General features: G+C 40.8%; 2 protein-coding genes across 3 annotated transcripts; one reads left to right on the forward strand and one right to left on the reverse strand.

Moving 5' to 3' along the window:
• Positions 1-4,990, reverse strand: eef1akmt2 (EEF1A lysine methyltransferase 2). Its single transcript, XM_088420894.1, has 6 exons — positions 4,844-4,990; positions 4,547-4,612; positions 4,004-4,118; positions 3,758-3,865; positions 2,080-2,290; positions 1-264 (listed from the first exon to the last, which is right to left on the reverse strand). Exons 1-6 carry the CDS (start codon positions 4,939-4,941, stop codon positions 167-169), a joined length of 696 nt encoding a protein of 231 aa, XP_088277020.1. The 5' UTR covers positions 4,942-4,990; the 3' UTR covers positions 1-166.
• Positions 4,991-5,011: 21 nt separating this feature from the next.
• abraxas2 (abraxas 2, BRISC complex subunit) lies at positions 5,012-15,242 on the forward strand. Of its 2 annotated transcripts, none has more exons than XM_088420889.1 (9): positions 5,012-5,124; positions 6,810-6,900; positions 7,015-7,051; positions 8,158-8,224; positions 8,333-8,523; positions 9,431-9,553; positions 9,992-10,076; positions 10,167-10,284; positions 11,257-15,242. In XM_088420889.1, exons 1-9 carry the CDS (start codon positions 5,053-5,055, stop codon positions 11,787-11,789), a joined length of 1,317 nt encoding a protein of 438 aa, XP_088277015.1. In that variant the 5' UTR covers positions 5,012-5,052; the 3' UTR covers positions 11,790-15,242. The 2 variants fall into 2 exon arrangements, with proteins under 2 accessions (XP_088277015.1, XP_088277017.1); XM_088420891.1 differs by having other exon boundaries at positions 9,434-9,553.
• Positions 15,243-15,772: the final 530 nt, after the last annotated feature.

The raw sequence follows: 15,772 nt of genomic DNA on the forward strand, positions 1-15,772 counted from the left end.
TCATTTCCCATTTTTTAATGTCGGTTCATTGCGCAACTGATCACAGAAAGTTGCCCCATCAAAGTGTTCCATCCTACTCAATTTGTAGGAATAAACAAATTCTTTTTATTTGAAAAAAAAAAGCATATAAATACAAAAAGGCTCGAAAACAATCCCGTTGGCCGCATCACCGTACTTTTTGGAATATCAATGCAGTCACGCTGTTTCCCTTCTTGCCTCCAAACTGGAAAGTGGGCGTGGGCAACTCCTCAATACATTCAAATCCTGTGAGAAAAGGAAACAATGAATGGCAATTCTACGTTGATTTCTGTTATGCGCGGCGGCCTGGTTGCGACTCATCGTCAAAAGCGGGTGTCAACTGGAAGTATATTTTTGAAAAGCAAAAAAATACCTTAAGAAATAAAAATAAATGAACTAAGTTCTTTATTTGGTCTCCTATAGATCCCAAATTGAAATTTTCCTTAACTCTTTCGGTGCCGCGGATCACAATTATCGTCTTTTAAAATAGTAATAACAAAAAAAATTAAATTCTCATCAAATATGTTTTTTATGGAGAAGAGCTGACACCCTTGACAAATGCTTACCTAATGTAAGCCAATTGAGCACTGTAGTGATAACCTTGGCCATTAGATGGCAGTGTTTGCACACTTACAACACAGATATTACCAAAATGCAATTCAAACTAAGGAATGGAAGTCAATCTTTCATATGATACCACTCATACTTACTTAGACATAGCACACAATAATTTCTGCCTTGAAAGATGAGTAAGAATGCTAAATATACTGGCCCTCTCAAGGTTTTCTTTTCCGACAACACAACTTCCGCCTTCCCCAATGCTTGCTAACGTGCCAGCTACCGTAACGCGTGTAGTACTGATTTAAAAATCCGTGGGAATTGAGCTGCATGAACGGCTCAGGAGTTACGACGATTTGAAAAGTATCTCGCGGAACGGGTAGAACCTCTTTGTGGGCCATATCCGGCCCGCGGGCCATATGTTTAACACCCCTGCCGTGAGACATCGAAAGAAGGCAAAATGTCATTGATCACAAATAACCAAAACCAAAAAAACAATGAGAACATGACAGACGTGTCACACTCCGCAGACAAAAAAGGTGACAACGTATTGGCCGCTTGCCAAAATAGAAATTTGAGGCAGTTGTCGCCCGGAGCGTAACAGTCTCAACTTGAGAGGCCGTGTGTGTGTGTGTGTGTGTGTGTGTGTGTTGACTGAGGCGGCCATACAATGAAAACCGCCATATAGTAAATGCTTGTGTTCCAATACCTACAGCCATTCATTTCAATGTCAAAAGTGACAGCAAAAAAAAAAAATCAAATTAAACTATTCAATATTGAAATGTAAAAAATCTAAGAAGGTATGTATCATTCCTGCTGATATCGTATCATATCGATGTTGGTATCAAACAGTGTACTGGGCTGCAAAGTTGCTATCGTAACTGAAGTGAACACATCGTAACTCCGCTACCCTTTTAAAAAATATAAAACTAATATTAAAAGAAAACCAAGACTAAACTCAACCATATAAGTTTTGAAATCCCCCCCTAAACAAATCATAAAACTAATAAAAAAATGCATTCAAATAAACAAATTAACTCGTTCAGTGCCAGGGAAAAGAATTCTCATCTCTTAAAATAGTAATAACAATAATAAATCATAAAATTCTGATCAAATACATTTTTTATGGAGAGAAGCTAACTATTGACTACTGCTTACCAAATATAAGCCAATTCCTTTATGTCTACCTAACAGTGTCTGTGAGTTTCATGAGGGAGACGGGCACTCCTACAAGACACGCGATTGGCACCCGGCACAACCATCGACCAATGAGGGCAGGAGTAGATACAATTCCAGGACGGGAGTGGTTTATGACAGTTAGTGTATAAGGTTTACTAATTTAAGATTTAATTAAATATATGTACAGCAGAAAGACGTATCTTAAATATGTATAAATACTTTACACATTTAAATGTAAATTCTAGTACCCCCGTGCACATCCTCAACCCTAATTAAGATGAGTACAGTATTATTGAAACTGGACGTATGGCGTTTTGGCCTCACCTTCTTTGAATCGCTCAAGCAGCTGCTCTTTTGTCCAATTACAGGACGTAATCAAGAATAGGCCTTGGTCCTTCAAGGCGGCTTTTAAAGCTCGCACATAAAGTTTTTTCTCTTGGCTGGAATTGCCGGGATTCAGGCTGATGGCGTCAAACGTCCCTTTGTCCACGCACACGTCGTAACCCTCCAGACCCCCTCGACAGAAGTCCACCTCCTTCAAAACAAAAACAAACTCAGTTTGAAAATGAATAGAACTGCGAGATATGGCCCCAATTTTTTTCATTTTTTATCAGTCAGTCTGAATGATTATGATTTTAATCAACCTTGTGCAGTATTTTGATCATTTTTGGGGTATTTTCTTCCACATCATTCTCACAGTATTTTAGCCAATGGCTGTCAGGCTCCTGGTCATGTGATAACTAAATGATCGTGCCATGTTGGACTTTGACATGTTGCCCCCATCTGGGTGAAATTTCAGCTCCCTGGCGCCTTCTTTCAATGCTTTCCCTTGAATGTGAATCCTTGCTGATAACGTATCGTCTAGATCCGTGGTCCCCAATCTTTTTATCACCACGGACCGGTCCAACGATTTTTATTGCGGACGGGCGCCGCCCTAAAATGTGCACGTGATAAAGTCAATCAGACTTAATCAGATTCTTATCGATGAAAAACTTTTGCATATGCAAAAGGGAAATACCTGGCAAAAATGAAAATGCTAATGAGCTAAATGCAAACTAGGCAGTTCTATATAACATGCTAAAGATAAAAATGAAAATTAGCTAGCATGTTAAACACTGTCACAAGTTGTCAATTGAAGCCACACCGTCTTTCTCAACATAAAATGTAACATCAACCGTGGCCAGAGGCGGCGCCAAAAACAAAAATCAAGCCAAACAAAGCACAAATAAACAAACTCTTATTACCAAATCAGTTCCAAAACATCATTATTTCAGATACGGCCCGGCACCAGTTGACCCACGGACCGGTACCGGGCCACGCACCTGAGTTTGGAGACCACTGGTCTAGCTACCAGTATCAGACGGTACACTAGGCTGCAATTTTGCTATCATATCGGAAGTGACAAAGTTGTATCAGGACACCACGACTATTCTAACATGAGAATAATGTAATAACAATAAAGTTTTGATACTATAATTACTAGAAGATTAAAAAAAAAAAATCCTGCAAGAATGTCCACATTGTAGGTTTCTCTCTGCTTCCCTCCCTGTTCCACTAAAGTCAATATTGACTTCAATGGCAGGTTTTCAGTCCAAATAACGGACACACACACACTAACTAGCGTGCCAGGTAATGAACATATATGCACGGCTAGCGCATACACATATAAACGAGACGCGCCCGATGGGACCGCCATTAAGGAGCAGATGTGCTTTTGTTTCTTTAAGGTGGTCAAATGTGAATGGCGGGCAAACCTCCATCACTTTCAGGGCCATTTTCAAGTGGGCCACATGTAAACACAGAACGTTTTTTCCTCAAAACCTAACCAAGACGCAGATGTAGATTCACTGTGGAAACTGGGATGGACCACACGTGTTTCATAATCATCCGTTGTTTTTTTTTTAGACCGCCTGTCCTCATCCCACCTGATTTGGGAGGAAAAGGTACAGAACATACCATGATGTATTTATTTATTTATATATAGAAAGTATATAGAAGCCACCTTAACATTGACATGTGACAAATCCTCTGCCTGAAGAACATTTTGTGCCAGTTCCACAGAGGCCGGGGAATAATCAATCCCAGTTAAATTCTTGTATCCATGTTTAGCCTGGTGACAAAAGACAAAAAATGTATTTACTCCATTTTGACAACGCAGTAAATAACTATTGTTGCCACAATATGCTGTATCAGTTTGACCGACGGTCATTTATATTCAAGTATACATATATTTGTTTTTCGGTTTTACCATCTCAACTAAAAAGGCTCCGTTTCCAGTGCCAATGTCCAGAATGGCAGCGTCTTTCGGGATATCTGCGTTGTCCATCCATCTTAGCACACGATACATGCTTTCCTCACCAAACCTTATAAGAAAAAAACAAAAATAGGTATTGACTACAACAAATGTTGTATGGTGGATAATGTTATGTTTAAATAATATTAGCAAACATGAAAGATAATCATTTATGAGAATTAAAGTGACATATGAAAGAAAATGTGTTAGCTGATGAGGACTGAGTCATTTTAAGTGTTGTAAACCTGGGAGGGAAAAAAAACTTTTTTCAATTGTTCAATTTTATCCATTGCAAAAAAAAACAAAAAAAACTACGGCTTACGTATTGTAAAAGTCTTCTTCATAAATCGCGTATGTCTGTGTTACACTACCGCCTGGTGGCCAAAGTGAATACACGGGAGCACAAGTTCATGTTACTGTATTTTGCATTTTGTATTTATGAATTTAAACAATAATAAGTATTTGTAAGTTGTGTGCATAGTAAAAAAAAAAGTTTACCATATCTCACCAACATCCCCAATGTCTTTGAATATTTCCAACTCCTTTTGGTATGCGTGTTCCCAACTGCAATGACAAAATTGACAAACTCACTAGTATCGTGTGGAAATATACACAAACAAACCCCGCCATCACATTCTAATTAAACAATCATATCATTTATTTTGAATAATAATAACGAAAGTTGTGCAACGTTAGCTTAGCTGTTTCTGCCAGTGGCTGCAGAAGCAAGAAATAACAACACTCAACCAAATAATACCACTTTTTATCACGCCATCAGATGGGCAAAAGACTTACTATTCCTTCGTTCCTAACTGTGAAGTTTCAAAGTCGTTATCCGAGTCTCTGTCCTCTTCAGAATCAGAACCATGCGTGCCTCCAACGGCGGCTTCCATGTTGGCTAAACAGCGAGAGAAGCCCCGACTACATCTCCCATGAGGCTTTGCGCCACTTGCTGCGCCTTCTCAACCGCAGGGGGCAGTGGGATTGATAGGGATGTTTCCATCATGGCGGCATCCATTTCAGGTTATACTTTTAGTTCTGTGTGTTACCACAGCGCCAATAGCAACTCGGATCATGTGAGTACGCCGCGTCGAGTTGACAAAAACGAGGGGAAGCGCTACCGCCCCTGCGTCGTTCATCGGCGCCGTTAGTTAGCCCACTGTCATGATCTGTTGCTGGGCTAGCTAGTTGCGGTGTCGTCTATTTACCGGCGGATGTGCTCATTATAGCTTGGCTAGTCGCATTCGAAATTGTTCATGTAGTCTTTTTACGGATAAACAAAACTCAAACGGCGACTCGTAAGTCGAAATCACGGTTGGTTGTTGGTGTTATTTTATTAAAGGAAGTGTGAGGGGGAAGTGTTTAAGTTCCAGGAAATAATCAGCTGTTAGCTCCCCCGGTGGCTAGCAAATTGTAGTTCAATTTGTAGCTTTTGGTTCGGTGTTTAATATTCTCGTCACTGATGGAAATTTAAATTAACGAACGAGATTAAACTGTAGTCTTCATTGTGTTTCACCTCGCTTCCGCGTTTATAGACAGGTGATTTTTCTGTCAACGTCACTGACATGCTTGAACAGTAGGACAAGTCTTCAACTTTTTTCTGTTATTTGTGTTTCATGCCGGTGATTTAAGAACTTTAATAGTCAAAATGCTACAGGATAAAGGGACTGTTCATTCATTATGCCGTTTTCAACCGTAATGTTAATGTACTACAATTTAAACCTTCAAAATCATATTTTCTAGTTGTTGTCGACTAAAAATAGAATCACCTGCGCTCACGACTCTAATGACCAATCACTGCTCGCCTGTTGGTCATGTGACTTGTCAGGTTGTTACTTGAGTCTTCATCTTGTGTGATGTAATTTCCTGTTGACAAAGTATTTATTGTACATGGAAAATAATTGTCAAATTAATTATATACAAAATGCTGTTCCTTCTGAAAATTGTAAATAAAGCAGACTATCCTTTTAATCACCCATTTGGTTGTATGTTCAAGACCCGCCCATATTGACATCATGCAAAAAACATGCTTATTACTACAATTAGTTTAATTTCTCCACATGTACTTGAGCTTAATAAAACTATGTCATAAAATATCGACAGCCGTCGTCACTCTATCAAAAAACAAGACAATTTGATAATATCGTTTAAAAAAAAGAACTTAATATTTAAGTTATTCAATTAAGAAGCAAAGCGTGCTTGCTTCAAGCTATTTTTATGGCCTTTCCAGTTGAAATCTTCTGTGAAACTGTCACATAAAAGCAGTGTTCATACTCTCTAAATGTTTATCATGGGAATCTTTGTAAGCATGGAAGGAAAGTAGTTTTTCTCTTGAGTCTAAAATATAGAAAACTGATGAACCGTCATAACTGGCCTGAGGACTATAGGAAATAAATTATTATTGAGAAAAATGAGCTTGAACAACAGCAGTCAATCAAACCTTGCAAAGATATGCGATGACTTCTCACATGTTGCTCGTCTGCATTCCGTCCACTCTCCAGCGCACCTTTTCTTTCAAAGGTTTTTCCAATATTTGCAATACATGTTGCGAGTGTTGTAATTGACGTATAGGTAGCAGATTACACGCAAGCATTTCATTTCCTCCGATGAAGGTTCCCATTGTCCTGAATCCGTTCAATCGTCCGGAAAGTAATCTCTGTACAATGGCGCTATTCAGAGCATACCGGCAAATCCTTACATTGGAAATGCTTTGACCTGAGAGTATTTAGCATTTTTGCTATCATTTTTTTTGTTTTCACAGGAGGGCTTCCTATTAGGAGAAGTAAGGCAAGAGGAGACCATCAGTATCAGTGATACGCAAATAAGCAGCGCGGAGCTCATCCAAGTCGTAGGTAAGGACTGATTATCCCTTGAAATATTGAACCCTTCATTCACATGTCAACCTACCAGCTTGCCTATGATTTGGGCATAATGGAACTGAAAACGCATGTCTATGTTGCCAACAGAAATCCATAACCATGACCCCTGTGCACGGTTGTTTAGGTAAGCTTTGTTAAGATTTTTTATTTATTTGTTTTTTTCACTTTTATTATTATTTTGCACAGAAAGGCTTTATCTTTATTATACGCATGCAAGCGCATTTTTGTCCAAAAAGTGGAATTCAGCTTATGTAACATCATTTACTACATATAAATATTTTCAGAAGGCCAGCTTTTAATTCATCATTGAAAATTATACGGACCTCAGTAGTAGCCAGCGCTTGTTGCAGCTAACAGCAGCTCGTGCTAGCTTAGGTTGTTATGGCATTATTTTCCAATTAAAGAACCGAGCGGACTGAACCAATGTCCGAGTCCATCGTTGTTCAAACACAGGAATATTAGTAAAACCGAGAGATTCATGCAAAAAGATTCAATTAAGAGTGCACCGGTGAGAGAACACGGAAAGGTATTCCATATGACTCGTTTATTAATTGCGATCTTTTGGCATATACACACAGTAAAAAGTTGGTGGAACGCGGTGGTATTCTTGGAAAAATGAACTCAAGCTGCGTCATGCAGAGAAGAAAAAACAAAAGCTTGGCGTGCATTCACTGACTGCTCACAATGTGGGAAATTTGAAAGACACTTAACCCGCAACTAATATTTACCTTACGGACATTAACGCAAGAAAATATGAAAATGCCAGAATTAGATCCCAACACAGGGTGTGTCCTATACACAGGCGTGCCATATATTTAGAGAATTACGGTAATTTGCATTCTTAAAAGTACAACTAGTACAGTAGGTTCCTAAAATAAAGCTCTCATGGGGAGAAAAATAATTAAATAATGGTTAATAATAGCACTTTAAATGACTCATCGATCATGGCTATCCAAACCCAGTCCTGGAGGCTCGCTATCATGCATGTTTTTGATATTTCAGTCCTTCAACACTGGATTCTGTAATAGGCGTACCCAAAAAAAAAGGTTTTAAATGTTTCACTTACTTCATTCAAACTACTTCTTTCCTCTAATCGCCACATAAAATCGTCTCAGGTTTTTCATACCCATTTCAGGACAGTAGATGGCTCCATCTTACAAGATTGCGGTGCGACATCAGCAAGCTAACAAGATCGTGAGGCCTAAACATTTTTTTCCGCCTTCTCACCAGCTTTTATGATTACGCCGGCAAAGTCAACGAAGATCATCTCAGCAGTATTCTAAAAGACAGGCGGAAAGTGAGTCACCGCCGTCCATTTCCTCATCCCAACTGTCAGCAGCCACCGGATATTTTTTCCTGCTATTTGGACTCAAATCTATTTGAATTGACTCGTTCGTCTCCCCAGCATGTGATTGGCTGGTACCGCTTTCGGCGAAACACGCAGCAGCAGATGTCCTTCAGGGAGCAGGTCGTCCACAAGCAGCTGACCCAGCTGCTGGGCGTGCCCGACCTCGTCTTCCTCCTCTTCAGCTTCATCTCCACGGCCAACAGTTCCACGCACGCGCTGGAATACGTGCTCTTCCGACCTAATCGCAGGTATTGATTGATGGCTCGGATGGGCAATGCCTCAGTTTTAATGATGACGGGATTAACTATTGGAATTAAATTGATGACAGTGTTCCCTCGTTTATCTTTGGAGTTATGTTACAAAACACCCACAATAAGTGAAATCTCTTGAGATTATTTATTCATTTATTTATTCATTTCTTTTTTGGGAGGAGGGTTATTAGATTTTCTTTGCTATAATACGTTTCTTTATTATTGTGTTTTTGTCTTTTAAATATTTTGCTTGCTTTTTTTTTGGTGTATTTTTTTTCATTTTTGTTTTTTGTCAATAGTTTGTTTTTTTTGTAGTGCTTCCCTTTATCCTGATTTTGATCATGAGTCATGATTTTTTTCAATGTTTTTTTTTTCATTATTATACTGTGTTTTTGCATTTGCATATATATTTGTTTTTAGTTCAGTATATATGTGTGTGTGTGTATATATATATATATATATATATATATATATATAGGTGTTTACAATTTGTCAGACTTCATTTCATTCTATTCCAAATATATATACATTTATGTGTATGATAACTGAGTTAACAAATGATCATGATCAAGCTACAGCTGGCCTTGCTCTGCTCTTAGCCAATCAGCACAAAAGAACATAATGTGCGTTCATGCAATTGAAACAAAGAATGTGGGAAAACAACGAGGCCACAAAAGTTGAACCGCATTACAGCGAGGGAACTCTTTATATTGCCTTGTGACAGCTTCAGGCAATTACAAATCTTTTTGATGGGGGACATTTTTATCTGGGCTGTGTCCCTATTCGCCTGCAAATATTCAGGGAAGACAATTCCGTATTTGTTTCCACCACATATTTCATCAATATTATAGCGTGGTATCGGCGGCTCATTTTCCGAGGGCGCTAAACGGTCACGTGTACTCAGTAGGTACAACCAGAGGATCACCCTCAGCATCCCCAACCTGGGCAACACCAGCCAACAAGAGTACAAGGTCTCCTCTGTGCCCAACACCTCGCTCAACTACGCCAAGGTCATCAAAGAACACGGGTAATATTTGCACTCCAAACATCGGTCGGTACCGCTTCCAGGGTCACAGCTAGCTGTTGAACAAAATGTCCTCTAATGTGCGTGCGCAAGCACCTGTTTCCACCTGAGACTTGGTCGCTTACACAGAGCCTCAAACTCCTCTCTGATAAAGTTCCATCACTGCAGCGTGACAAACTTGTCGTGCGAGTCGCCCGGCTGTATTACAGGGCACACGTTCATCGATCGGACGCAGTTTAATACCTCCTGCCGGCTGTGCGCTTTATAAAAGAGGGCGAGGCAGGGTATTCCCCATGTGAACTGACCATGACAAATGGGCAGTGGAATTTGTTACACAAAATGGAACTACAGTACCGTTAGGCTTAACTGCTCTCGGTGACTTCCTTAGAAAGCAACGAGCGAATCTGCTCGGATTCAAATGTCTCCCGCTATTCACCGCAGGGCCGAATTTTTCGACAAAGATGGCGTGATGAAGGATATCCGAACCATATATCAAGTGTACGGCGCGCTGCAAGATAAAGTGCAGGTAAGCAGGCTCCCGGGGTGCACGAAAAGATTTTTTGTCAATAATATCAATATTTTCTTATTTGATTTTTACCTCTCATCTCATTTTTAGGCTGTGTGCGGGGAGGTGGAACAAAGTGAACGTGTGAAAGAAAAAATTCAAGACGACGTGAACAAGCTGAAAGAACAAATTGCACTCAGGAAACGCAAGACGGCAGAAGAGGAGAGGAGTACGTATTTTTCTAAGTATCTATGTACATGGAGCCGCACAAGCTCGGGGTCTCTGGTCGGAATTCAAGCTTTGGCTTTCTTGTGTGGAGTTTGCATGTTCTCCCCTTGCTCATTCATTGAAAAGTGGGCGAGGAGTGTTTGCGTCTCAAAGTCATTAAAAGACGCATTGTGGTACAACATTTCACCACGGGACTTTTTTCACAGGGAGCAGCCACTGTAAGATCATAAACGAGCTGAAAGGCACTCTCCGAAAACAACAGTTGGCGAGCGCATCATTTAAAGCGGCGGACGTCCTGACCCAGCACAAAAAGCCCTTTACTGGTGGCTGAATGATTAAGGAGATGTGACGGCAGCGGAGGAGTCATTAGTCCGGCACCATAAAAATAAGACGGGTGGACATAACTGTATGACTCAGGCTTTTCTTACAAGTAAATGTCATCAAGTCTAAGACCCAGATTAGACTGATAGATGAGCACATAAGGCTCAGTCTCTGATGCCGCTCGTTGTATATTCTGCTTCTCAGTACTTGTTTGTTCTCGGCTCAGTTTGGATCAGTGTGGCAGGCCAGATCTGGCCCCCGGGCCTTGAGTTTGACACCGGTGGTTTAAATGTATCTTTGGCATCTATGGCACAAACAAACGGCAGTGAATGAGTTAATTACCAGGCCGAGAGGTGCACATTATAAAATGACAGCTGTTGCTTGTTTGAAGGCTTATAAAACAAGGTTATAAAGGATGACAGTAATTCGAAAAACTTCTTGTTTTCATCCTTCATTCAAATTTACACTCAAAGTAAGTGTTGCGCTGCCATCTAACGGTAAACAGTGGAATTACACCCAAAATAGACAAGTCAGGAAAAGGTTAACTGCAAAAAACAAAACGCTGTACTAATATTCAGTATTGGCATTCATACTGATTCTCATACTTTCAATCGCTGCATTAAAATAAACCATTTTTGTCTGTATTCCTCAGGACTCCGCGAATCCCAGAATGCGAACTCCACCCCAGAGGAGAACACGGAACCGTCCGAGACGGCCCTCACGTCTAGGATATCTTTCCAATCGCCTTCGGCGCCCGAGCGGCCCAGCATCTCCCCCAACCCGCCATCTTACGCCGACCTCATGTCCCAAGTTGACTCACTGCTCTCTTCCCCGCCCCCGACCAGCGCCGCTCTACTTCCCCGCCCCCAAGCCGTGGGATCACCGGGGCACCCCACGCCGGGCTCGCTAGCCGCCGGCCCGGGCGCCACCTCGGCCGCCGCCTCCAATCCCATCGGCGCGCCCAGCTCGCCGTACCTCGGCAACGGAGACGGCTCGAGCTCGGACTCGTTAGACAGGCAGGCGGCGGGGCAGGAGTTTGACGACGACGAAGACGAGGACAGTAGCGAGTACGAGAACCTGGTGAGCGAAGCCTCCCGCCTGCCCGTCACCCCCGGCCTTTTAGCTCGAAGTCGGCCGTCCGCCCTCAGCCCCGACGGGGACGCTCGTGGGTCACGGGCCACATAAACGCGGTGCTGGCCGGGTGTGTGCGGGACACTGACGCACCTTCTCAAGCAATCATTTAAAAAAAAAAAAAGTGCCAGTCCTGAAAGTGAACGGCATGTGCAGCTGGCATCCCGCTATTATGTCATTTCTGTTGTCTTTTCTCCATTTTAAGGGGAAACCCCGTCAGCTTACTGGAAGGAGGGCTCTTTTTGTTCTCCGTGGGTTTTTTGTTTGTTTGTTTATTTTCAACAGGCGCCGTCTGTGTACTTCATTTGGGACGTTTCCGGTGTTACCTTTGCCAACCAGGGTGTCCACAATAACGGCAGGTCCTGCTTCCCTCGCTTTTTTCACATTACACTAACACACACTCTTGCATCACTTTTGCACTATAAATTGCCTTCTTTTAAAGTGTATCTGTCGTGCTGAGAAGGGGAAAAATGTTATGGTTCATCAAGAAAAACTGCATCCAACCACGTTTATAGCTTTGCTGGTTTTGTAGACGCGGGCTTATAATATGTAGGGAAACCGATTGTCGAGACAACGCGCCTGCAGCCATACTTGCCAGCAAAGGGCGGAGACGTGAGCTGGCAACGTTGACGGCTTTCCCTCCATTGTGTCAATGCGTGTCATTTTTGTCACAATTTTCCAGTGTTAATACTGATAAATGGCCTTCTTCCAATCCATCATTATTAACTTTGGAAAAATGACAAGACTCAGATTTGTCAGACTATGAGCAAAAAACTGATACACATTGAATGCGACACAGTTTGAGTAAGGAATCGCAATCAAAACAAGGCCGTGTCTCAACAAATAGATTTCCCAGCCTATTTAAAGTGTGAGACTTTTTTTTTTGCTGTAAAACTTTATCATTTTTTTATGTTTATTCTTGTTAAAGTATGCATTTTTTTCTTCTTAGCACCACAGTTACACTTTTTAACAACAACCTCTCAAAGATAACAAAAGGGAGATGAATAATCAGCCTTCAAAGTTTTTTTTTAATTTTTAATTAGAATTGTTTCCACATGCACAATCGTCACGTTTGATTTGGGATTTGTGCTGTAACGAATTAATCGATTCAGCGCACACGAAAAAAAAAATCCTATAATAAGTAAATGACAAATAGATCAGCCACTTATGGGTGCTTTATATATAAATATATATTTTCTTTTGGTGTGAGATTGATTAGAAACGAATGTCAACTGAATACACTGAAATTGTATCGCGCTTCGCTGCACTTAACATAAGATATATTGTACAATTTTCTTTGTGCTATACCAATGACGTCCTGTCTTGCTCTTTGTATAGTCCTGTCTCACCACTCTGCTCACAGAGCGCACACACACTTAACACAGTGTACTGTAGCTTTACTAACCGGATGCTTCAGAGGTTCCCTTCTACTGCTGCAACACAAAAAGCTACCACTAAACTTCATTTTTTTTTTTTAAAAGAGGAAAAAAACAAAACAACAACCTGGCTGCTAATCTCCATTTGACTATGCTCCTTGTTGCTATTACTGACCATAGACTTCCTATAATCACTTCTCTCACTCGTTCTCTATTAAAGTCATTCATGGAAGGCTGGGTAACTCTTGTAAATGTGTGAGTTTTAACCACGGCGGTCATCACAAACAGCTTTCCGTTTGTGACGCGGCAAAAGCCGAAGTCGGGCTTCCGGCTTCGGTGTTGTTCTCGTTTCTTGGCTGGCAATAACATCCCAAGAACTGAAGCCAACCCAAAACAGGAGTGCAGTACTGTCGCGACCGGCTTTTGTGGTCTTTGTTCTTAGAAACTGGAATTCTAACCACAAAGCCGCATGAAACCGGCTCGGCGATTTTTCAGACACCTAAAATAAAAAGGCATTTGCGTATTTTTAGGATCGTACAAAACCTGCGTATTATTTTGGAACGGATGTGTTTCAACGGCTTTTAGCTACACAAAGCCTTCGACAAGGTCTCATTTGGATCAAGGATCAGGAACCGGCGTGCTTTTAAACGAGACGTCATTATCTTACGATGTACAAAAACAACGTGACATTTGTTTCGCGCTTCTCCCTGGAGAACTGGAGCATATGATGATCTAAATTAAGTATTGACAAGGGAGGGGCCTTAGTGGCATTTAGTGCTTTGATAACCACGCTCAAGTTACACAATAATTCTGAATGCTGGCTGGCTTCAAAGCTGTTCTGATTTCAGTGCTATTTTCCCGATCGGTTTTCTATCAGGTTTGTCCTCCAGGACATAAACGTGCTGGAGTCCATCCCGAAGAAATTAGGGCAAAAGGCAGGCTGCACCCCGGACTGGCTCTCAGCCATATTTAAATTTGCACAATGAAAGTTAACTCTTTCAGTGCCATGGATGAGAATTCTCGTCTTTTTAAAATAGCCATAAAAATAACATTCTCGTCAAATACGTTTCTTTATGGTGGGTAGCTGATACCCTTGATAAGTTCTTGAATATTAAGCCAGTTGAGCACTGTAATGACAACTGTGACCACTGGATGGCAGCGTTTCCTCACAACACATATATTACATACTTGTAATTCTAAGGAATGGAAATCAATCTTTCATGTTACCACCCATGTTTACATAGTAATAGCACACAATATTCTGTCGGCCTTGAAAGATGAGTAAAAATGCTAAATATACTCGGTTTCCTTTTCCAATAACACTTCGCACTGAAAGAGTTAACTGTGCAATAAATCTAGTCGAAATGCTACAAATCTGTTTGCATGCTAGTTGTTAGTTATCTTGCTCTTAGCTGCCTGCTATTAGCAATTTTGTATCCAGTTGATTTTTTTATTGTATTGCTCATAATTAACTGAGCAGTCAGGGTCTTAAAGCATGACAGAGACAAAAAAAAAAAAAAATCCAAGGATTTGAGTTTAGATCCTTGCTGAGCTTAAGTCTTATGACATCACCTATGGCGGGTGTTCTCAATTTGATAAGACTCCAATTTGTTAGCCTAATAGCATAATGGTCTGAGGGCCTTCTGGAAAACAAGAAGACTAACCTCAATTCAACCTTTTCAGATTACCGTGACCTGGTTGGCTGAGATTCTGTTTAAAAAAAAAAAAAAAAAGGCAAGCAAATTGATACCTTGTGACAATTTTGCTATTACGCTAACAAAATTGTATCACTTTTCCGACTGGAGTTCTACTGTTGTGATTTGTATCCTTGCGTAACCTCGACTTGATGATCAAAATACCAGCGGGGCTCAGGTTTAGTTACATTTTTTTTTTTTTTAAGATGTAACACTATACGAATAGGCACTTGATTACTCAACTGTATGGGGTAATACACCCTGTACCCTTCCTATGTTGAATAGGACACCATGACACCTCTTCCCTTGAAGCACAATGCTGAGGGACACTTTAGGCTTTTATCAGGATTTGTGCGCTTGGAAGAAGATAAAATGCATGATTGAATGAGCACAGTATGGTTTTACATTAGGAGGTTAATAAAGATGTGTGTATGCGGGTTGGTGAGTCTTGCTTTTTCCAGTGTTTCTGAATGCAGCAAATTTGTGCCTTTATTTTTTGATCATAAATTTCCTGGGGCAGTACAGTGATAAATACATTTATTAAGAAAGAAAATATGTTATAAACTGCCTTCATCGGTGGCCCTTCACAATTTTCCATCGGCGTGAGTAATGGCTTGAATTGTGTAATATGCAAATGCATCCGAAAAATCCTGCAAAATCAAAATATTGTTGTGGGGATGGCTGCTTCCGCGCTTTGCGTTGCATTCATTCATGCATATCAACGATAAACATAATATTTGATAAAGCATTGCATTGGAACTCGGTGTACCGGACTGACATTGAAGCTGCCATACGTTACTGCAGGCTGCTTGCAGTATTTTCACGATGACATCATCCCGTTGGAGCCGATACCACGTGGTCACTTGCCATCCCCGCAACAACGAAATATATTCACAAAAAATAACAATGCTTGTCATTTAAAAATAAAAATGATGTGATTTACCTCTTGAATAAACTGCTTCGTTGA

Source organism: Hippichthys cyanospilos, chromosome 8 (genome assembly GCF_059441005.1).
Source record: "Hippichthys cyanospilos isolate Australia breed blue-spotted pipefish chromosome 8, RoL_Hcya_1.0, whole genome shotgun sequence".
NCBI lineage: Eukaryota > Metazoa > Chordata > Actinopteri > Syngnathiformes > Syngnathidae > Hippichthys > Hippichthys cyanospilos.

Coding starts and splice junctions, on each gene's coding strand:
- eef1akmt2 (XM_088420894.1), bottom strand. CDS start 4,941: ATGGAAGCCGCCGTTGGAGGCACGCATGGTTCTGATTCTGAAGAGGAC. Junction 2,291..3,757: donor TGTCACATGTCAATGTTAAG/GTGGCTTCTATA, acceptor TTTGTTTTGAAG/GAGGTGGACTTCTGTCGAGG. Junction 265..2,079: donor GCTTGAGCGATTCAAAGAAG/GTGAGGCCAAAA, acceptor CTTTTCTCACAG/GATTTGAATGTATTGAGGAG.
- abraxas2 (XM_088420889.1), top strand. CDS start 5,053: ATGGCGGCATCCATTTCAGGTTATACTTTTAGTTCTGTGTGTTACCAC. Junction 6,901..7,014: donor GGAGCTCATCCAAGTCGTAG/GTAAGGACTGAT, acceptor TGTTGCCAACAG/AAATCCATAACCATGACCCC. Junction 10,285..11,256: donor GACGGCAGAAGAGGAGAGGA/GTACGTATTTTT, acceptor TGTATTCCTCAG/GACTCCGCGAATCCCAGAAT.